General features: G+C 27.9%; 4 protein-coding genes across 5 annotated transcripts; 3 read left to right on the top strand and 1 right to left on the bottom strand.

Moving 5' to 3' along the window:
• The first annotated feature begins 30 nt into the window (after positions 1 to 30).
• LOC111039384 (calnexin-like) lies at positions 31 to 5,565 on the top strand. 2 transcript variants are annotated; one of them, XM_022322895.1, is made up of 10 exons: positions 31 to 194; positions 280 to 360; positions 426 to 588; positions 1,529 to 1,992; positions 2,045 to 2,310; positions 2,483 to 2,714; positions 3,327 to 3,467; positions 3,864 to 3,983; positions 4,062 to 4,208; positions 5,127 to 5,565. In XM_022322895.1, exons 2-10 carry the CDS (start codon positions 286 to 288, stop codon positions 5,202 to 5,204), a joined length of 1,686 nt encoding a protein of 561 aa, XP_022178587.1. In that variant the 5' UTR covers positions 31 to 194; positions 280 to 285; the 3' UTR covers positions 5,205 to 5,565. The 2 variants fall into 2 exon arrangements, with proteins under 2 accessions (XP_022178587.1, XP_022178588.1); XM_022322896.1 differs by having other exon boundaries at positions 31 to 198.
• Positions 5,566 to 6,258: 693 nt separating this feature from the next.
• On the bottom strand, positions 6,259 to 7,212 carry LOC111039386 (macrophage migration inhibitory factor homolog). The gene is given in 4 exon segments (XM_022322898.1): positions 6,259 to 6,485; positions 6,545 to 6,717; positions 6,778 to 6,832; positions 6,834 to 7,212. Coding segments are annotated over 4 exon segments (357 nt in total). The 5' UTR covers positions 6,884 to 7,212; the 3' UTR covers positions 6,259 to 6,406.
• Positions 7,213 to 12,290: 5,078 nt separating this feature from the next.
• Positions 12,291 to 13,141, top strand: LOC111039393 (ATP synthase subunit gamma, mitochondrial-like). Its single transcript, XM_022322904.1, has one exon. The coding sequence runs from the start codon at positions 12,323 to 12,325 to the stop codon at positions 13,139 to 13,141; it is 819 nt and encodes a 272-aa protein (XP_022178596.1). The 5' UTR covers positions 12,291 to 12,322.
• A 2,266-nt stretch (positions 13,142 to 15,407) lies between these two features.
• LOC111039373 (centrosomal protein of 135 kDa-like) lies at positions 15,408 to 23,439 on the top strand. Its single transcript, XM_022322873.1, has 17 exons — positions 15,408 to 16,007; positions 16,398 to 16,565; positions 16,653 to 16,831; positions 16,916 to 17,027; positions 17,736 to 17,851; positions 17,921 to 18,080; positions 18,159 to 18,254; positions 18,371 to 18,639; positions 18,700 to 18,858; positions 18,919 to 19,127; positions 19,185 to 19,395; positions 19,636 to 19,751; positions 19,826 to 19,951; positions 20,155 to 20,506; positions 20,582 to 20,961; positions 21,474 to 21,602; positions 23,398 to 23,439. Exons 1-17 carry the CDS (start codon positions 15,713 to 15,715, stop codon positions 23,420 to 23,422), a joined length of 3,102 nt encoding a protein of 1,033 aa, XP_022178565.1. The 5' UTR covers positions 15,408 to 15,712; the 3' UTR covers positions 23,423 to 23,439.
• The last annotated feature ends 171 nt before the right edge of the window (positions 23,440 to 23,610 follow it).

Here is a 23,610-nt window from a genome sequence, read left to right as displayed (position 1 = left end):
CACTGTGGTAATACGCCGGTCCAGTAATATTATTTCTGTCTTGTCATTTTCCGCTGCCGAAACCCCTGCCGCAGATTACTGGATTCGTGGTGTTACGTAGGTTTTCTCATTATCATAGTACGAATATACGATTTGAGTATTTGACATTTGACTATTTGGGTGGAAAATCTTCTTGTCTCTACGAGTGCTACCGTGTGAGTACGTTTTCTTCATTGGTTGTCGTGAATTTTTTAATACATTATTGTTTTTCATACGTATTTTATTGTTCGTGTCGAACAGATATCAATGGCCAAAATTAAACTACTGGCATGCATAGCAGTGCTGGTCGTGCATTTGGCATTCGGCGAAGAACAAGCGCCGGTAAGCAACGAATCTCATCTACAATCAATTCAATAGTTTTACCTAATTCATGTATCTTTCACCAGAGTGATGTAAGCGTAGAATCAGTGCCTTACACCACCCCAACTGCAAGTAAAGTAGGCGTGTACCTGGCCGAAGATTTTGACAATCCGTCATTATTGGATAAAAAATGGATTAAATCTAATTCCAAGAAGCCAGATGTTGATGAGGAATTAGCTCAATATGATGGTAAACTATTTATAATATATATCAATAAATGTTTTTTTGTTTTTGCACACGCCTAGAATTTGGTATAAATATAACTATTTACATACATTAATTAAAACAAGATAGCACTCTACAACGAATATGTTTCCAACAGTTGGATAAAAGATATGCAGTCTAATAGAAAAGTTAATAATTTATGTCTTATTGATTCTATCCATTCGTTAAATTAAAATAACAATTTGAGTAGTTCAACACATACGAGCCAATCCTTAATTACTTCTTAACACAATTATTTGATTAACCCTTAAAATCTAGGAGACATTTTTCAAATTATTTTTCCATAAATCTTAAAAAAAATGTTAGCTGCTAAATAACAGAATATGGAACAATATTCTAGTACCATATAAATTTTATAAAATATTGAATTATAGATAGTTGTTTGGATGTGCCAAGCCTTCCCAAATACGTACCATCCAAGCATTCCAGTCTATTTCTCTTCGCCAAATAACATCTGCACCATGGTACGTCTCAAACCGCTCACTACATAAAGATTTAAAAATCAAAACAGTCTCTACATCAGCTAAAAGCTATTACAAAATATTCCACATCAAATCAGCTAACCACACAAACTCATTAGCATCAAACTTTGTCAGTGAATTCATTCCAAATGATCCCACATGTTGATTAAAAAAATACTGGTGTCAAGATCTCCTGTATCCTGTCTTATTTTAATCAATTAAAAAACTTCCCTCCCCAAAGTCAGTGTGGAAACACTGATTGGTCTCCTCCCACTATACATCAGTTCAGTGTTTTTATTTGTTATTATAAATTTTACTTATTGTACATAAATATTACAGATTGTAAATACACTTTTGTCTTAAAAAAAGTAAGAGAGAATAAAAAAAATAATTGTTTAATATTTAATGTAATTTTTAATCATTGTAATTATTTATATTGTTAGGTAAATGGAGTATTGAGGAATTAGAAAGATTCCCACTGAAAGGTGACAGAGGTCTAGTTTTAGCATCGGAGAGTCGTCATGCTGCTATTTCATCAAAACTTGATAAGCCGTTTAAGTTTGATGGTGGAAAAACTCTAGTTATTCAATATGAAGTAGCTTTTCAAAAGCCACATACTTGTGGTGGAGCATACTTAAAGTTGCTTACAGATGGTCCTCATATTAAGGATTTAACTCAGTTCAATGATAAAACTCCATACTCGATTATGTTTGGCCCAGATAAATGTGGACCAACTTCCAAAGTGCATTTTATAATTAGACATAAAAATCCTAAAAACAATACAATTACTGAAAAACACTGTTTAAAATTAAAAACTGAAGAGACTGTATTTACTGACCATCAACCTCATTTGTTTACCTTAGTTGTTAAACCAGACAACTCATATTCATTCTTTTTAGACCAAGAAGTAAGTTATTTTAAAAATGTTATTATTAAGTTTAATTTATTATTGTTTATAGTTGCAATATGAAGGAGATTTACTATCAGAAGATGATTTTAATCCACCAATTAACCCACCAAAAGAAATAGTTGATAAGAACGATGTAAAACCTGAAGATTGGGATGAAAGAAGTAAGATTCCTGATGAAAGTGCTGTTAAACCAGATGATTGGGATGAAAGTGAACCTGAAAGTATTCCTGATGAATCCTCATCTATGCCAGACGATTGGTTGGAAGAAGAACCCACCCATATTCCTGATACAGCAGCAGTTAAACCCACTGATTGGTAAGTATCAGGCATCAGATAATCTTTATCCAATGGCTTAATTTATTTAAAATAAGATTTAAATAAACCCATAAAATCTAATAAAACATGGTACTTGGTCAATTAAAGTAAATCAAAATTATTATAATCTGTATGTGCTATTGACTGATTAACAAATTTAATTTACTAAAAGGGATAATGAAATGGATGGAGAATGGGAACCACCTTTAATTAATAATCCAAAATGTGAAGATCGTTCAGGTTGTGGACCTTGGTCAAGACCATTAATGAAAAATCCAAAGTACAAAGGAAAATGGAAGCAGCCATTAATAGACAATCCAAACTATCGTGGAAAGTGGACACCTCGACTTATACATAACCCTGATTACTTTTATGACAAAAATCCACTTAAATCTTCACCTATTGTAAGTATTTTTTAATTTGTTGTGATATATTTCATATGCAAATAGTTTGTTTAATCAACTTAATTACATAATCTCATACAAAAAAAACAAAATAATCCATTTTACTGATAATTTATAATTTTACTGTACATATCTGAGTCAATTTATGTCATTTTGTGTAACCTAAACTTTTAAGTATTTAATTTTTAATGACAACTTATTTGAAATTTTACATCCCAAACATGTCATGATTTGACACTTTGAAAAACTAATAGTTGTCTATTTATAAGTTTTTTAAAAAAGAGACCACTGGAGAGAATATATAGAGTAATTCCTTTTGTATTTGCGGTGAACTGTGTATTATACATTAAGAAAAATTATACTTTTTGAATTAATTAATGTTCACATTCTCAAATATAAGTCTCTACATTTTCTAGTCATTAAATTAAAAAATTTAATATTTTAATAAATCTACCACACAATACAAATATTGTAACAGTTAAATATAAAATAAAAACAATACTAAAAATTACTTCAATAATGAATAGTTAAATGTTTTGTATAACATGTTAGAAGGATCATTGTGTGTATTATGCTTAAATATATAAACATAATTTCTATGTATTATTATAGGGTGCTGTTGGTTTTGAATTGTGGTCTATTTCAGACAAAATTTATTTTGATAATGTCGTAATAGCAGATGATGAGGTGCATGCTGAAAAATGGTCAGAAGTTACATGGTCACTGAAAAAGAAGAATGTATCTCATGAATCGGTAATGTTTAAAAAAAAAATTAAACCTAATAAGTTTCTTTTTAATATCTTTAACATTGAATCATTAGCAACAGTTTGAAAACAAACAAAAATATCTACATATATATATTATAGGGCACTTTTTGGGGCAGAATTCTCAAGAACATGAATTATAAGCCAGGATTATGGTTATGTTATATAATTTATTGCTCTATACCTGTGATTATTTATTTATCATATTTGACACAGAGATATTTAAAGGTAGATAGTTACTAAATAAGTAACTAATTGATAGTTTGTCAAACCTTGTTATATTTGTACTTTCCCATTAATTATATCTATATACCTATAATTATGAATTGATGTCTGTGTCGTATTATTTTATTGTATTTTAACAAATTTGTATTTTCTTGATTAGGAAAGTGTATTTGGAGCTGTAATTAGATATACCAATGAAAACCCATGGTTGTGGGCTGTGTATGTAGTTGTTATTGCAGTAACAGTTGTATTAATAGTTATAACCTGCTGCACATCAAAAGTAATTTTTCTTTCACCGTAAAATCACTTTCTTTCAATCCCCTTAAGCACATATTATTTATTGTTCTTATTAAAATAGGAAAAGTCTTCGTTAAATGAATCAAGTAAAAAAACTGATGAGTCTGTACCTGACGTCGACCCAGAAGTATCTGATGAAGAACAGGAAGCTGACATAAAAGAAGATGAAGAAGTTGATAGTAAAAGTGCTGATGATGATGAAGAAAATGTAAGTGCTACTAACAATTAAATAATATTATATTTAGATAGTTTTAAGTTAATATCAGTGATTGACTTTGTGGGGCACTGATTGCCTCAAGCTATTTAAATGCAAACTTTTTCAAAAAATGCATTAATGATTTAAAAACTAAAAAAAATGCCTGAATCAAACCCAGATTTCTTCAGAAACAAAGATAAATTTGTGAGTCTTTATTAAAATCCAGATTATCTCATGTTGTTTGAGTAAAATATCTGTAGTTATAAATTTTTATATATTTATCTAAAAATATAAATAATACACTTAGAACATTTAAGAATACACAAATCAATAACTTTTTAAATATACCTAATAAAGTTAAAATACTAAGGTAGTATATTGGTTTGTTGTAATAATCAAGCAATCAGAAAAGAAACAATTTGTTTCTACAATTTCAGTCTACACAATCTCATGCGAATAAAAAAAAAACACATTAACCCCTCCCTCAACATTTCTTTTCATTACTATTTGTAAAATGTGTTTGTTGTCCTGTAAAACAATTTAACTCTGTGTGCTAACTATGTGCCATTGTTGATTCCTAAGGGAAGGACTCTAATTTAAATGAATAATTTTCTCATTTATGGATTTAATTAAGTCTAAAGGGTATTAAAAAATGTTCGTTTAGATTGTTATAATATGTATTTCATTAATTCTGTTAATAGATTATGCATCCTGCTGCGTCATAGCCTTTACCTATATAATTAAAACTTAGGACAGATTTTAATCACATAAATATTAAGGTTATGGTTGAAACTTAAAAGTACTTTAGTATAATAAGTTATGAAATGTTTTTTGATTCACGGTAATATGTTTAATGGTGTAAAAGTGTGGTTAATAATTCATATTTCTTAAAATTGTACTTTATTTATGTATGTTTATGTATTTCTAAAGGTTGATGTAGAGGCTGATCAAACTAATGAAGATCAAGTACCATCCTCTCCAAGAAAGCGCAGAACAAGAAAAGACTGAATCTGCTTATCACCTATCTTCTTTCCCTGGTAGCGTCATTTTGTTTGTATTCCTACAATTTGTGTATTTTGTTTTATTTTTTTTTTTAAAACATATTAGTCATGATAATGTTAAAACCAAAAAAAAGTTGTATTCAAATATTTATTATACAGGTCTCTGTAATAATTTTATACTTGTGTTGTTAAAGATACAACAAACACTTATTGAATTATTATATTTTAAAACACTTTTGATAGACTTGTGCATTAATTAAATGTATTGCTTTCATGTTCAATTATAATTTGTTTTATACTATATATATTATATTATATAAAGGAAATTAATGTGTCTGATTTTGAAATATAATCTCAAATGTGTTAAATAAATTGGGTTGATTGAATAATTGTTATTATTGAAAAAACTAATTTTATCGTTATTTAATGATAGTTAGTTGACCAACTTCTTATCACATTAATTATGCAACTAAACATTTGTAATGATAGTCATTTATCACTTGAAAACAAGTTAAATCTTAAAATGTGACAAATTTAATAATACTATTATATTATTTATTTTCTGTTGACTAAAAATTGCATGTGCTAGATTTCAGCAAAATTCACACTTTAGTTACCACCTACCATTTTATTGATTTTTAATTAGTTAAATAAAGTTAAAGTATTTTGTTAGTTAAATAAATATTTATCAATTAAAGTCCAAAACTCTTATTTTTGTATATATGACTATCAATTGAAGTATTCTAAACAAGAATTTATGCTTCATAATTATTTGTAGATTATAATGTTATTTACTATACTTGAATATTCTTGGAAAATTCATTTAAGTTGCATACTTATAAATTACAAGTACACATAAGTCAATATTTTGATAAGAATTTCTTAAAAAACCTCAATTTTTAGAACCATGACAAGTGTGCTCAAATGTGATTCATAGAGTTAATTAGGTAAAATAATAAATATTGTTCTAGGAAGAAGAGGAAATCATTTTAGATACAGCTACTAACCTTAAAAGGTATTATTAAGGATAAATTATAATAACAAAAAACCATAAATCAATATATATACGTAAATGCACTGTTTATTTTTCTTAATTTAAATCTATGTTGAATTTTTATGGATTTGGCTATAAAGTTTAGAAGATTATAGAAGACGAAACTTTAAAAAAAAGTCATAGGTGATGCAAATTTCCAGTTCCTCTTATATTAATTATCCTAAAATTGTTTGAAAGGTTGTTCCAGTATAACCAACGTTGGATGAACTTTGGTCCGAAAATGTTATGTATAATCTAGAAACAATAATTATTAATTACATTACTTCACTGACAGATGAATTAAGTGAACAAACCTGTCATCTGGTATGCCTAGTTCTTTTTTTAAAAGAGGATACAAGACGGCGGCATGTTTCTTGTTTTGTTCAACGCCTAGGCAACCGATGCTCATTAAAGTAGCTGTACCACAGGGCTTATCATCTCCACCCCAAGTCATAAGCTGATCGGGCACAATAGTCACAACTACATACTATAAAACAAAAATAATTTTAAATAAAAAAATTACAATGAAAAACAAATAGTTCTTTACCGATTCTGGTTTTCCAAGAGTTTTAGCCACAGCTGCAGAAAGCTTTTTCAATAACTGGTGTTACTTTAGACTTGGAAATATTTGTTTCCAAACGGAAATGAGGCATATTGAAAAATTGAGAGTAAAATTCTTAAAAATATTTAGGAAATCAGTGATTTTAAGTCACAATATCAATTAGTATTCACTATATTTTACTGGCTTTAGTTGATTTAAGCCGCAGGCTTGATTTGATAATTTGATAAACTGCCCACTATATAGCTTTGCCTTAGAATACTATATAGCGTCTGCTATAAGCCACTATTTTTTATAGTCAGTTAAATAATATGATAAAACTATGGTAAACAATAAACAGTAATAGCCAATAGCGATCAACCAAAAATCAAATGAAAACTGAAGAGATACGGAATACTGATACCAGAGTCCAGAATTTACTGTTTAGTTTGGTTACTTTGATTTTGATAGTTTGATCTTTCATTATCAGAATCGTTGCTCATTGGTATAAAATATAACAATATAATAATAATAAGTAATATTACATATTATTATCTATGGCCTTGGCACTTGGTAACCCGCTGTAGTTGTACAGATTGACAGAATATTATTTTAAGTAATAAGACGTATTATAAGTTATTAAAAGTTATCATTAATTTTCAAACTGATAGGTACCTATCATGAAATTTTTATATAATTTTATGTAATAGTTTATTTTTTTATAAACTATTATCGAGTTATAAAATGTAAGAAAATGAAATTTAGGTACGCACCTATTATAATACTATTAATAATTTTTATATAATTGTATGTATAATAATAAGATATTTTTCTAGTAGAAAGTTGCATAGGTACGCACCTTTTTTATACTTGTAAGAAACTATAGGAACTTACATATCTCATTTTTCTACCGTGTAGGAACTAACAAAACACCTATGTAATTGTTTGTACCTGCAAGGTAGGTCTCGTGTAGAAACGGGCGCGGCCCGTTTCGCCCAAAATCAACCTTTCCCGTTTCGCCCAGATACCCGTTTCGACCAAAGCCATTTTAGTCGTTTTCAAATTAAGTTGGCAATGATTTTTAAATAATATAGTATTTTAGTATACCATATAATATTATGTATTATTATTAACTAATAACTATTTAAAAAAAAAAAGTATTTCACAATATAATAATATATTACTTACCATTTTCTACTAAAATTAAGTTATATTCAATAATCAGTTATTTATTTTTTTACATACAATACATGCATTAAAATTAATATTTAGTATAATTATTTAAAAATATATTTTTAGAGTTAAAAATTATAATACAAATTACCAGTTTTTATTTTTGTAGTCATTGCCAAAGTTTTTAAAAAATACATACTCAATATTATACATTTATACAAATATTATTGTCTACTAAAAACTATTTAACAAAAAAAGCATTACACAATATAATATATTATTATTTTTTATAAAAATTAAGTTAGAGAAACTTACATTAACCCTAATAAAATATATTCCTGATTTATTTAACTCAATAAGTCACAATATTATAAAACAGTGTAATAATTAACTGTATAGGTAATCGTTAACTAGTGTTCAACATTTTTATTTTATTTTTTATTTAATATATTATGCATACCTATTGACGATTTGAAATATTTTATATATACCTATGCATTATTTATAGAGTAACTATTAAATAAGGAAATAATTTAATTTAATTTTCTTGATCTAGTGTTTATAGAGTCTATAGTCATGTGTGTAATTTCGCTCCAAAGTTATTCGTTGACAACTTTTTCTAAACTCAATAGATTTGTTCTTACTTGCAGTATAAAATGAATTTAAAAAATAAATCCCGGACTGACTAAAAAGTAGTACAATTAATCACTAATATAATATTAACTATCTAATTAGATACCATCTCGATCCACTACTTATTCGGTGACCATTGGATATTAGATTTGTAGATAACTGATAGTGGCATAAAATATAAATAGATTATGCCATCTAATCGGCCATATAAAAATAAATCTTCCGTCCCCCGTTCAATTATACAAAGTGGTTCAAATGCTTACCATCAATATCGTCAAAACATCTATCTCTAATATTTTAATCTACGTATGGCTGGATCTTACAAAGCCTTAACCCAACACTCGAATTCCAAAAGTACGTCTCCTCCACCAAAGGGGAATAAAACAGACAACTCTATTCACGCCAATAAGTCTATGAGGCGATGACGAAACCAACGAAAAGAACACCGAGTTCTGTAATCAAATAAAATCGTTTTCCATCAATGAAAGATTCTTATTTAAATCTACATCTAAAAACCTCAAATTGTCATTAAAAGGACGTTATACCAGCATGTGCTTTCTCCGTCTTACAAGTGCTTAACATACCAAAATGTACACTCAGAAGATCATGTTTAGCTTTGTCAGTTTAAAAATTAGAGTAAATTAAAATTAAAATTAAAGATAAGATTATTGGGGAGGGCTTCTCGTGGGCTTTTTATTATATTTAAATTTTAAAGAGAGTTAAGAGTATTTTAAAATTGTAAATTGTTTGTACAACAATATCATCTTTCTTGGAAAATTTGAAATCACTTATAAGTTATAAGTTTCATTACCACTCTTATCAACAAAATAATCTCTAAAAATGACTTATAATAACTCCTCTATGCTTAAACTCATTTAAAATGCTAATGGGCTCCAACAACAGTGGCTGCACAAATTTTTTTGAGTCTTTGAAGCAAACTGTACATTTTTAATATTTTTACCACCAACCATCCCCTTTATTACATCAAAATGATAGGTAATTTACTATGTTGAAGCTATGAAGCTATGAAGCAATTGCTTTAAATAGTATTATATCCCGCCGCCAGTCGCCACTACCAACAACAAAAAGACGAACTGTTTTTCTATACTTCAAAATAATAATATCGACATAATGCTAACATCTATGACTCATTTAACCCAGAACTCTTTCATCAACATTTACGGTTGCAAAGATTATTTCGCCTATTATAATACTGATGGTTCAGTAACATATATATCAAATACAATCTGTCCCATCATCCTCTACCTCCTTTCCTATAAGTCTATAACCCTGCTAATTAGTAATCACTATATATAATATATTTTAATAGTATGCTATTAATTATTATCATATAATTATAATTAAATACATCATTTACAATAGCAATCATTATTCAACACTCTTTAGTCATTACTTCATATTGTATAGTAAATTAATTTAATTTTACATTTACAATTTAAAGCTATTAATACGAGGATCAACCAAAAGGTTAGTTGCATTATGTAATATTTTTGTACTTAGTCAGTGGCCTAAACAGAAATTTTCATTTGGGAGGGGGGATTTATATTTATTATTTCTAAGATAAATCGCAGGGTAGTGCACAAATATTATGTACAAAAAAGGTTACAATACGATTGAGAACATTTTACTTTTTGGGCCTTCTATTTAGAACCCATAACTCATCTACAAATTACTACACAAATGAATAAGTACAAAAATTAAATATAGATTAAAAAAATAAGTTATATTTTAATCTCCCGTTATTGATGTCCCTGCACAAACGTTAAATATTTTATTAAGCTTTTGAATATTTGCTAGGATAGTAGGATGACACTATTAGCACTTACCCTCAGAATCGTTCTTCGTATGAAATATTTATCATAGAATTCAAATCTAAGTTCTAACACATTTATCAAAATGACATACTCGACAACTAGCTGTACAGTATTGTACCCACTTGTCCACCTTTTTGGTATATATTTTTTAATAGTTTTGAGTGAATATAAATGGGAGTGTAGGGGCAACGCGTGTAATATCAGGTTGAGGGTTCAGCCCTCCCCCCCCCACCACCAACATTTTAATCTTAGGTACGCTACTGAGTTTATTTCGATTACAATCGTTGCAAGCGACTCGTTATAGTAATCAGGGGTGCATTTAGGGGGACAACGGGGCAATTGCAACGGTGATAAACATAGGTAAAGACGGCAATGTTTGTATGTATTTATTACAAAATAAATAAATCTGGATATAATATATGTACATCATATTACCTGATAGGTACCTAAAAAACAAGAAACAATTTAAACATAATATTTCATTTACATAAATCGCTTGCACATACGAAAACGGTAGCTAAATAAGGTCATGTTTATTATGTTATAAATATTATGCAGATGCAGACTATGAAAACCAGACAACCGAAATCTATAATTATTACGTTAGATGCAACATGGCGAGAACATTGATAACTTAAATGGGTGGTGTCACCACTACGTAAATAAGCACGCAGAAGATTGAAATTTTTTATTATTTTAAAACATAGACCTAATACTAACAAATATTTGTTAATAGGTCTGTCTTAAGAGCTGAAAAAGACAGTTTGGGGGAAAAGTTTTTACACCAATATATTGTATACAATAATAATATTTTGTAGGTACTTATAGCAATTAAAAATATCGAAAATACGTAGGTAGTTATAATTTTTTTTTATAAGCATTAAATATGTAAAACGTTTATGAAATTTGTCAAAATCACGAACATTTGTAAATTATTTTGTGCCTAGGCACCTAATTGAAAAATGAAAATAGGATACAATTTTTAATTGTAAAACCTAAGGCTATTGAACATATTGTAGTAAAACAAATTCTCATTCGTTTCTTGAACAGATATTTAAAAAAAAATGTTTAACATATTACAGAAAACCATAAACATTTTTGTTATATTGTTATTATTACAAGAATATTAATCGACAATCGTATGAACATTAGAATCATTACACTATTATTTAATTCATAATTTTCAATACACATTACACAATGACTTTGAAATATATTCAGATTAAGAATTGTAGTATGCTATTGAGTATTGATATTAAAATTAAAATTGTTTAGTTTTTTCTATAAATATTGAGTAACCTTAGTAGTACCTATACTATATAATCTTTGTTTACATTCCATTCTTGCATTCCTTATAAACAGAATATCGTCAAAATGCTTTACAAATGATTGCTTTTTACTGTTATTGATTCTATCCGTTGGATTTCAATAGCCGTTATTTATTATTCGTTCTCTGTTTTTATCGTCGATGCTGATCTTCATTTATACATACCACATATGCTGCTCACAAACATTGTATTAACTGCAAATATACATAGTCACTGTGTCATCCCACTATCTCAGCATCCAGCCAACCATCCTAACAGAGGTGAGCAAAAATCGTATTTTCTTATATTTTGATGAATATAATTTTTTTAAACAAATGCGATCAATAGATGATGACGGCACACTAGTATAACGCACCGTGTACACTGCAGGGATCGAGGACCTGGTCGGTCGGTATTTCCTCCTGCCGGTTCCGCTTACGAAGTAACTCCCTTCCAAGGTCCTCACTCCTCGTCATCACTCATAACTCAAATTTCCCGATCTGAGCACGAATTTTATACTCTGTTTTTCTTTCCTACAGATTCTAAACTATCGAGTTCGTCGTCCTGTGTTAAGCAGGCACTGTAATTTGTTGCAGCCTACCTATAATGTCCCTGAGAGCAATCCAAAAACGCATACAGTCGTATGACAACATCAAAAAAATTACCTCGTCCCTGAAACTCGTGTCAGCTGCTAAACTAGCCAAGACCGAACGCCTGATGAAGGACGTACGTCCGTTCGGACATGGCACGTTATCATTTTACAAACATTACACACACATCAACATGCTAGACGACATTGAAAATCATCTCATATTTGCCATCACGTCTGATCGCGGTCTATGTGGTGGTATACATACGGCTGTCGTGAAAAGAGTCAAACAAGAACTGGACAGACCTGATCAAAAACTTGCAAAAGTCGTATGTGTTGGCCAAAAATCAGAGGAACTGTTAGCAAAGTCGCATAAATCCAACATTTTATTTACAGTTTTCAAAATAGGGAAAGATAATCCTACATTTTTAGAGGCATCAAAAATATTCAATGAATGTAATTACGCTGAATTTATTGCCTGCCAGATATTTTACAACCGTACTGTTACTAAAGTCACGTCAGAAGTTGATTGGATCTCCATTTATAACACAGATTTTCTTCTCACAGTAGCTCATATTGCTAGTTTAGAAGAAGTAGAAGAAGAAAATATGAGAAGTTATATTGAATTTTCTACTGTTTCACTTTTATTTTTTGCCATGTTAGAAAATACATTGTGTGAACATTCGGCTCGTATGATAGCTATGGATGCTGCTTCTAAAAATGTTAAGTCGTTGAACGAAAAATTATCCTTGGAATATAATCGCAAAAGACAGTTTAAAATCACTTCAGATCTTATTGATATTGTTTCTGGAAGTCAAGTTGTAACTGAAAAATAAACTATTTTATACCAATTAAACATACTTATTATGTTTATTTTTATACCTTTATAAGTTATAGGTATAATAGTTAAACAAAGTTTTGGCTACAATGTATAATTTAAAAAAAGTAAAAAATTTATACTCTGAAAGAACCAAAAGGATACAGGTGTCATTGTACATTTGTAACCAGCAAAGACAAATAATACTATAGTCTATAAAAGTATAGTATAGATTATATTATTATACATAGTCACATAGATATACTATATTTAGGAGATTTAGGTACTATATTACTGTGAAAGTATGAACAAATCCAATATTATGTACATTCCAAATCTGGTAGGTATGTCTAATAAACTCTAATCCAAGTAAATATATTCTAAAAGACAGGAGTAGGTATCTAATTCATTATTATAATGGTTAATTTAGGTGAAATGGGCTCTGAACCTCTGATTTTTTGATGAAATTCAAGAGCTATCCTGCAGCACTAGATAATTTATACTTTATAGATACCTATGAATCTTGTAAATAAGTAAAAATATGCATAAGTGTATAACTACCAAAGTTTATGTTTTGGTTTTCAAAGAACTACTTATAAAGGACCTTGTTAGATAAAAATAATTTTATATTATAATATAATAATATATTATACGTACTTTAAAAGTATAAGGAAAGAAGTACGGGTCGCGAATAATATTTTTAAATGACAACAAAATGACTAAAATTATTAATTTCTGTGTCTGTGTACATGATAAGTAGTCGAAATAATTCTTCGATTTTCAACTTCATTATCTTTTCCGTGGGAAACTGAATCTAGTTAGTTCATTTGGGAGGTTAGGATTTAAAATTCTCAGTAGTTTTCAAAAACGCCAGAAAAAAAAAATTAAATGAAAACTGGGATTTTTACGCAACATTGGTTTTTGAAAAAATCGATTTTGGTTTTTAGTGTAACTTTTAAAAATATTACACTTAGATTCATGAAATTTTTACTTAATATTTATGTTAGCTTCTATGCACCATAAACATTTCAAAATATTTTGACTCGTGTTGAACTATTTATAGCCTATAGGCATATGCAATTTTCGATTTTTATATTAAATTAATGTTGATATAACAATTTTGGCTAGGTCAAAAAATTTGAAAATGTAATACAGGGTTCCTTGTAAATTGTTGTCAGTGGAAATCAAAAATAAGTTGAGCGTAAATTCAGCATTAATTTTGCGTCTCGAAATATGTAGGAATCATGAAAATTCACAAATTATTTTGAGTTATAAATTAATAAAAATTGTTTATTTTAATCTGAGATTTTAACATTTAAAAACGAGAATTTTCATAAATTTGTCTACCTTAAACAAAAAAAAAAAATGTCTGCTGGAAAATCGTATTAAATTTGTATGAGCATTTTAAGTTTTTTTTACAAAATTTTGTCTCATGTTACAGCTTTTCTCTTTTGTTGTATTTCAAAACGAATAGCTACGAGAAAATGTTTATTTTATCATTTAATATTCAAAATATTTTTATTTGTTTTGAATTGTTTACTGACAATTTTACTTTTTTTCTGTAAATTCCAATACAATTTTATTTATAAGGTCAAAAAGCTTGAAAATTTGAATTTAAGGTTCCTGATATATTGCTACAATAGCAGTTGAAAAATATTTAAAATGCATATTATGTACGATTATTTTCATAGTTTAAATTTTGGCAACATTTATCAAATTGAAAATTTAAAAATGTATAACATGTTCAACTTTTTAGTTAAGAATTGAAAATTTAAGATAATGTTCCACGTAAGTAGGTTATTTTGTAACCAAAAAATATGAATGGATCGATGAATTTGATGAAATTCCCATTGGTTTTCAGGAGTGACAGGCAAAACTAACAAAAAATTACTTTAATCTCAATAGTATCATCAAATATACCAAGTAATTTATAGGCCTCTCTTATACTCTCTTCGCTCAGAATCGTTTTTCGTGTACAATGATTTTATTTAATTGAATTCAAATGAAACACCATCTATTACAGTGACCTACTGTACAACAGAGCAACATCCATTTACCCGGTTTTTATATATTAATGTAATTATGTTTTCAGTTTTGTCTATTTAATATTATAAATTTCTAAGATTATTATTTATTCCACAGGTCACATATTCTAACTCTATGGGTCACATGCAGTGATTTCAATTTTAAACTGTCTTATCTCAACGTTTTATCACAGAATAAAAGTTTTATCAATATTAAAATGGTCGTTATTTTTTACATTTTGTTATCAACAAATTTAAAACTTTTTCATAAATCGTAATATCTTTCGCAGTGATCCGGACTGGACGCGGACAGCACAATCACAAAACAATTCAACAATGTTTAATGTTATGACGTGCTGAACAGTGAACATCAACATTAGTAAACAAAATGAACAACTTTAAAATCAGTAAAAATCTACATTTTATAATTTTTGAACATACTATATAGAAATATTCATCTGAGGATAATGTTGTTTATTAATTCATAACTCAATTTGTGAATAAAAAATATCTAGATTAACTATTTTGTGTTTGTATTTGAGTTTAATATAAAAGTTGATTTTAAAATGAATCAAACTGATGAAAATGAGCGTTATGAATCGATAAGATATCAATTGGATGCTCTTGGCTATCGACAATATATGCCACTTGATTCTATTGGTCTTGTTAGTCAGTTAATTGGAGACTTATTACATACAACCAACAGTTTAAAGCAGTATAAAAATATAGCTCAAAACACAATTGAGGTTGCTCGAAACTTAGAAGAAAAGTCTGCACCGTACTTACGAGATAATTGTTCTCTTATCCAAGAGCACAATGAATTGCAATCAAAATTTAAAAAAGAACTTGAATATGTTAAGAGTAAGCACTATTCTATTTTTAATTTAATTTAACAAAATTTTGTTTGAATACTACTTACATCTATGTAACATTTGTTATCTAATTCATTCACACATATTTATAATATCGCTGTAATAATTATTTTTAATAGGTATGGGTACATAAATTAAGTAGGTTAATCTTACAGAGTTTTTAATTAAATAAAATTATTTAAAAAAAATGAATTGCAGACTTTCATATTAGAATGTACTGCCGTACTGGAATGAATTATGTTTACTTAGTCTTAACAGTTATACTACAGTGTATATGGAATGACATAGATAACAAAATATGTTACACTGACATTTTCTGGTCTTCAAAAAACCTTATTCTTTATTGTAATGTAACAATTAAAACAATATTTTTTTTAAGTACTTGAAAATAAAATTGGCATCTTGGAAAGAGAAAAAAACGAATGGAAACATGAAAATGAAAAACTTACTAAAAAAGTTGAACATTTGGAAGACGAAGCAATTATAAAAAATGCAAAACTTTTAGAATTGGGAAACCTTTTTCTGATACCCCAACTTGAAACTAAAAGTATTTATTCAATTTTAATTAGTAGCTATTCAATAGTATCTATTATATTGCATTATTTTTATTTAACAATATTTATTACTATTTCAGATAAAGAATTTAAGTCTCTTAGGCCATTAATACAAATTGATAATTCAGATAATTATAAAAATGGAGAAGAAAATAAAGAATTTATGCATAAGGAAAATGATATTTTAAAGAAAAAAGTAAAAGAATTAGACAGAGAAATTGCACACTTAAAAAAAAATATCAAGCATTCAAAATGTCAGGTAAAAATAATAGTGTAAATGACACAATTAAAAACTAATATATTATATATCATTTATAAATAATATACCTATGGTATACATTAGTCCGGTAGATATTCACCAAAACTACAAAGTCAAATGGTGAAAAATGATGCAGAGTCTAATACTTTTATTGATTTGAGAGCTGATAACGAAGTACTTCGAAGACAATTAGATGGTAATAAATTAAAAATCACTTTAATTTGAGACCAAGTTACTATATTCAAAGAAACTTCTGTTAGCAAGCACCCTTGTGAATTGCTTTCCAAACTGTAAAATAATATTTCAAATAGCTAAATCTTTTTTTATAAATTAGCAAATTTTCTGAATACAAAATTATATATTATAATAGAATATTAATTCTGAATAGAGAACAAAAAAAAAAAATTCTTTTCACTATTTATTTAAAGTCTAACAAAAATGAATCCCTTTCTACTTTTTAGGTATAAAATTTGATCACTACTCAGGTGAAATCGCTAGTCAGTTTTAATTTCTAGAGAGATCTGGAGACATTTAAAATATTTTATTTCAGAGGTTTAGAGAGAAAATTTGTTAGTAATAGCTGGTTTTAGAAATTAAGCTACTCTTAACAATGTAAAAGTAATAGCTTATTACTTTTAACCCATATACTATATAAACATTAAACAGCACCATCAAACTTTTATATTTTTTTATAATAATAAAATCAATCCTAAAGAAATATCAACTATATATTACATTGATAATTATATTATTGTATAATATCTTGACAGTCCAGTTTAGTCCTCTATAATATTAGCCATTTATTTTTATAACGTACATAGTCAAAATTATTTAACTATAGATTATTGGCAGTTGATAAAGTAATCCACGTTATAATTTGTTTTTTATTTTTTTATTTGTACAGAGGCATTGGCAAATCACAGTGAAGCTATGTTTCATTTAACCAGAGTAACTGAAGAAAAAAAGTCTCTGCAGCGTTCTCTCAATGAATATATTAACAACCATTGTAATTGTGATAAGGTGATAAAATTAACTTTTTAAGTATAGTTTTTAAGCACTTCATAATTCCAATTATTTTTTGATTTTAAGGACATGAGTGTTATATTAGAAAACAATACTCATTTGTTAGAACTAAAAACAAAAAATCAGTCTCTGGAATCAAAAATATGTGAATATGAAAATAAACTTAAAAAGGTTATGAATGATCAAGAACAGCTTTTAGAAAAAATAAACTTCTCCAAAAATATAGGTAAGCTTTAATTTAAAATATATTGTAGTAGCGATTAGTGAAATTCAATTTATTGTTTTTTTTTTTTTATTGTTATAGAAACTGAGTTAATGGCAGAAATAGAAAAAATATCTGAGGAAAAGCATTTACAATTAGAAAAAATATCACAGCTTGAACAAAATATACAAAAATCAAGTACATAACTTATTAAACATTAATTTTATAATACATTTTGGATTATAAAATTAGTTTAACATTAATTTTATAATACATATAACATATATATATGAATATATATTTGTTTATTTTAGAATTCGAAAAAAATTTCAAATCTAAGTCACGGCAGGAAAATAAATGTTATACATGTTCCAATGTGTCTGCAGATGAACTTAAACGAGCCTTTGATGCAGAACGGAGAGATTATGAGAGGAAATTAGAGAAAATAATGAAATCTCAACTTGATCCATTAAGACATGAGAAAAGGTCAAATGATTTAGAAATAGCAGTGAGTAAACTACGAGCAGAACGAGACGAATACTTATATGAAATCAATTGTTTAAAGAAACAACATAATGCTGAAGTAATCTAAAAAATGATTAATCATAACTTTTATACATTGTACTCACATTTATTTTTCTAGATTTTAGATTTAAAAAGGAAAATAGAAGAAATGAAAAGAGAAGAGTATGAAAGATCAGATAGACAAAACATTTTAAAGCTTAGAAGAGAAAAAGACGAATTTGCTGAAGAAATAATTGGTTTGAAAAAAGAAATTGAATTCTTAAATTCTCAACTTAGGGTAAATAACATAAACCATTAAAGATATTGATGTTAGGTAATTAAGTTTATTTGTATGTAGAAAACTAGAGAATCTGTAAAGAATAATGAATACAATGAAAGGGAATATGTCAAACAATTGGAAGATGAAAAACACCAGTTGATTGAAAAACAACGTTCACTTACTTGGGAAAGTGCCAATAAACAACGAGAATCAGAGAAATATCACAGAGAAATTTCTCATTTAAAATCAGAGTTAAAAAGGCTTACCGCCATGATGGATGATCAAAAGTAAATTTTTTTATATATTTGTGTATATTAAAGTATATTAATCTAACTGATAACTAGATGTTGTCAAGATCGTCTTGAACGGACTCTGCAATCTACACAGTTCGCTCAAAATGCTGCTGAAGAACAATTAGAACGTGCACATGTTCGAATAGAAGAGTTAAAACTTATAAATAATAAACTTAATGATCAATTAATTGATGAACAACAAGAACGCCACAAATCTCAAAATAACACTATGGCTATTGACCATCAACGTGATACTTTAACGGTTGGTATAATAACACTTAAGTTGATAAAAAAAACAAAATTTGAAAATATTATATTTAGGCCAACCATTTAACTAAAATGGATCCTCTATTAACAAATAAAGTGTGATTCATGGTTACACTATTTATAAAAGGTTTTTGTGTTAGGTATTTATTCTTAACTATTTCATAGGGTTTTAAAAATTACATGACTTACATTTTATATGTTTAAATGTTTTATTACATGAAATTTTTAATTCAAGAATGAATTGGAAAAAAAAACCAAGCGGATTCTTCATCTAGATTCATTAGTCACGGATAAAGAAAAACAAATTCAATCATTACATTCAAAACTAACTGATGCTGCTAAAAAAATTGCGTAAAAATGAATTTAAATTGTTTCCATATATATTATTGTAGAACACTAAGTAACTGTTAATTTGTATTCAACAGTAATGCTTTAAGTTCACAATCAGAAACTGAAAAGATGTGTGATAATTTAAAACTTGAACTTTCTAATATTAAAGCAGAGTATAAAATGATTGAAAGTAACTCTGGTGCCCAGCAAAAAGAAAAAAAGTATGTATACAAAACAATAGAAGATTTTACACAAATATTAACTATAATTGTAAATTATAAATCAAAATAAATTATTATGTGTATAAAAATATTACATAATGTACATTGAACTTGCTTTTGTGTTAAAAACATTTGTATAAATTTATAAATTATTTTACTATTTGTTTTTATTACTCTTAATTAATAACATTTGTTTTTATTAGGAGACTTCAAAATGATTTAGATATGGTAGTTCAAGAAAATAAAGTTTTACGTTCTGAATTAGAAGCATCTAAAAAACAAGCTGAAGATTTAAAAATGCAGTTACAGGTATATGTGTTAGAAATAAGACGGGTAGAAGAGATACTTGAAGTGAAAGAATCTGAAAGGGATGAAATATTAGAACAATTTAAAACATTAAATTGTGAGGCCACTCAGTTAGAAAGTAATAACTACAGTCTCGAAAGTGAAGCCAAATCTACCAAAACACTTCTCAGAGAAAAAGAACATAGAATGTCTGATTTGGAACGTAAACTTGTAGACAAGGAAGATGTTATATCGAGTTATGAATCGCAAGTAAAATACTGATTTTGAAATTGAACTACTAACAGTTGATTATAGTTGTACAAATTTATTTATTTTTATGTATAGATATCTAACCTAACTCATCAAATAGTGTCATTAGAATCTCAACTGTCTTCCGGAAACGACCGTATTTCTAAATTGGAACAAGACTTACATGCTTGCAGAGAAATATGTTCAAGTGTAGATTCAGCTAAGTTTAATTTGAACGAACGTTTAGGCTATGTTGAAAATTTACAGCACAAAGCTGAAGAAGAACGTTTGAGACTAGCAGAAGAACTAACTGTGGTGAATACACAGCTAGAAAGAGAACGGTCAAAAATAACCACAATAGAAGCCGTATTGAGTGATTCTAGACAAGAATGTATGAAATTAACCATTACCAAAAATGATTTAAAAGAAAGGCTAGAAGATAGTGAACAAAAATCAAAAAACCTCGAGGAATTGCTGTATGTATAAAAAAAATGTATTGTAATCAGGGTTTAAAATTATTGTTTTAGAAATATTGGTTTAAAATCATCCAATAAAACCTTAGTCTTACATTTTTTAACACCATTATAATGATGACAAGAGCTAAAAAGTGCTCTCCATGTTCAAAGTTGAGTTATTTTAATGACAGTAGCAGCATAGTAGGATAGTAGCAAGGATTATGAAATTAAAGGGGGGCTTAAATATAAATCATTTAAGTTTTTTATTAATAAATAATAATACATTTATTAAGTGGAAAAAATGTCAATGGGTGTACAGTTTAAACACCCACCCCCCTTTGGAATACCATTGGACAGTAGTATAAACTTTGATGCAACCGAATATTCTTTTGACCTTTCGGTTGGTTACAAACTGGTTTTTAAAATCCCCGGTGGTAATAATATTCGTATATTTTTAACAATGGAAAATTCTTGAAAAAAAAACAGTCCAATATATTCAATAAATTAACTGTTATAAATTGTAAATATTATAGGGAAAGAACAAAAAATGAATTGGTCATGTGTCGCTCTACAGTTAAAAGTTTTGAAAAAGAAATAAGCTCATTAAAAAGACAACTCAATGATGTAAAATTTGAAAAGGCAAAATTAGAACAAGCTAGAAGGTAAGGATATGATTATTTATATATTTCTTCAAACAATTCTTTATTTATTTTATTGGCCCTTTGGTACTTTCCTGTTATATGAGACTACGGCTGTTATCGCGACTACCGCCCAAGACTACCTCCCTTATCGCGACTACCAGCAGATATTCGCTGCACATCACAATCCTGTTATCATAGACTACCTAAAATGGTACTTTCCTGTTATATGAGAACCTTATTTTTCTTGCCTTAATTGATATATTTTCTAATAGTATGTATTGTAGGGATGGCCACATTCAAATTATATAAAAAAAATACATAGCACATAGTAATTATTCGTAATGTATTTTACACGGTACACGGCAAAGTGCCAAATTTAAAACAATAAAATAATAATAATACAAATTAGTAAATCCACAAATAAAATATGTATTGTGGGAATGTTCAAATTTTATTTCGTAATCAAAAAAATTAAATAAAGAAAAAATTTAAATACATAATAATTAAAAAAATAATAATTAATTATTCCTATACAATATAACATGTTGAATGTAAGAAAAAATTATAATAATGGAGGAAATTGAATTTTTATTGTTTTTAAAATTTCTGTGAATTTACATTCATTTGCGTTTTGCCTCCACATGAATTCAGCTAAATATGATTTTAGATGATGACGTGCAGTGCCACTATGTTTTTTATTCTGCCATTTTGCTGATCCCCATAGACGTTCTACACTTTGATTATTTGCTCCACTTTGGGGATCTACAAAGTTTTTGCTGTGGTTTACTGTAAAATGTTTAAAACCCGCTTTTTCAAGTTCACTAGAGTTTTATGCCCGCCAACTATCAGAATAAATTGTTGTTCCCTTTTTTATAACCAATAAAATTGCATTGAGGAGAGTAGTCATGGTTCGATCGGGAACCTGGACCAAAAAACATTCCTTAGTTTCACGACATAATCCACCAAAAACCCACTGTTGTGGAAGAATTCTGCCTGCATTATTTTTGTGCTTGGAAAATTATCTCTTGTCTATTTCGACAATTTTTCCTTGGTTCCTTGCCTCAATATTTAGAACACAAACTTCCTGCAAATAGTTATTCCAATCTATTACTGTATTTTTATTTATTTTCAAATTTTGTTCACACCATTTTATTGAAGTTAACTCTTGACTCCAAGCAAAAATAAACCGTAAAACAGTAACAAATGAAAGACGACTGTGCTCAAACCAAGTGTTATTTCGTACACTTACCTTTTTTTGACAATTTTTAATATTACACTTCCAAAATATCAACTTTCCAAAGTATAATTTATCGTCATGACCATTCTTGCATTGTCTTTGCGGATGTAAAATACCGTGTTCCTGAAGTAGCTTTACTGCATCCTCTTCACTTTGAGGTAGAGACTACATGTCCATATCGTATTAATTAATTAATAAAAAAAATTAGAAAAACACATCAAACTTAATTAACGACAGTACGAGACAGACGAGACGACTACAGCGAAATGACTGCAGAACAGTCTACTTTTATAAAAAGGTAATAATGTACATAATGATAGATATAATATAATATAATATTAGTGCCACATTATCCCGGTGCATTATTTTTCTACAGGTAGTCGCGATAACGGAGGTAGTCTTGGGTGGTAGTCGCGATAATAGCCGTAGTCTCGTATAACAGGTAAGTATCATATTGGTAGTCTTAGATAACAGGATTGTGATGTTGTCAAAAAACAGGGTAGTCTTGTATAACAGGAAAGTACCGGCCCTTTCAAAAGTATTATTATTTATTAATCAATATGATTTATATTTTTTTAGGGAGTATCACAGCACAACATTATGATGATACATATATGATAACAATAAATAATTTAATTATTTTGATACACAATTTACTTTTGCAATTTATATTTTTATTTTAAATGTTGTAAATTTTTAATAGTATAATATATATTATTATTTATTATTAGGAAAATTTTTTATTGACATAAATAAAAAAAACTTGGAAAAATCAAAATTTAGTTGTAATAT

This window comes from Myzus persicae, unplaced genomic scaffold (genome assembly GCF_001856785.1).
Source record: "Myzus persicae strain clone G006 unplaced genomic scaffold, MPER_G0061.0, whole genome shotgun sequence".
In the NCBI taxonomy this organism is placed as follows: Eukaryota; Metazoa; Arthropoda; class Insecta; order Hemiptera; family Aphididae; genus Myzus; species Myzus persicae.
Note: the sequence above shows the minus strand (reverse complement) of the source record. Positions and strands in the feature narration are given on the sequence as shown.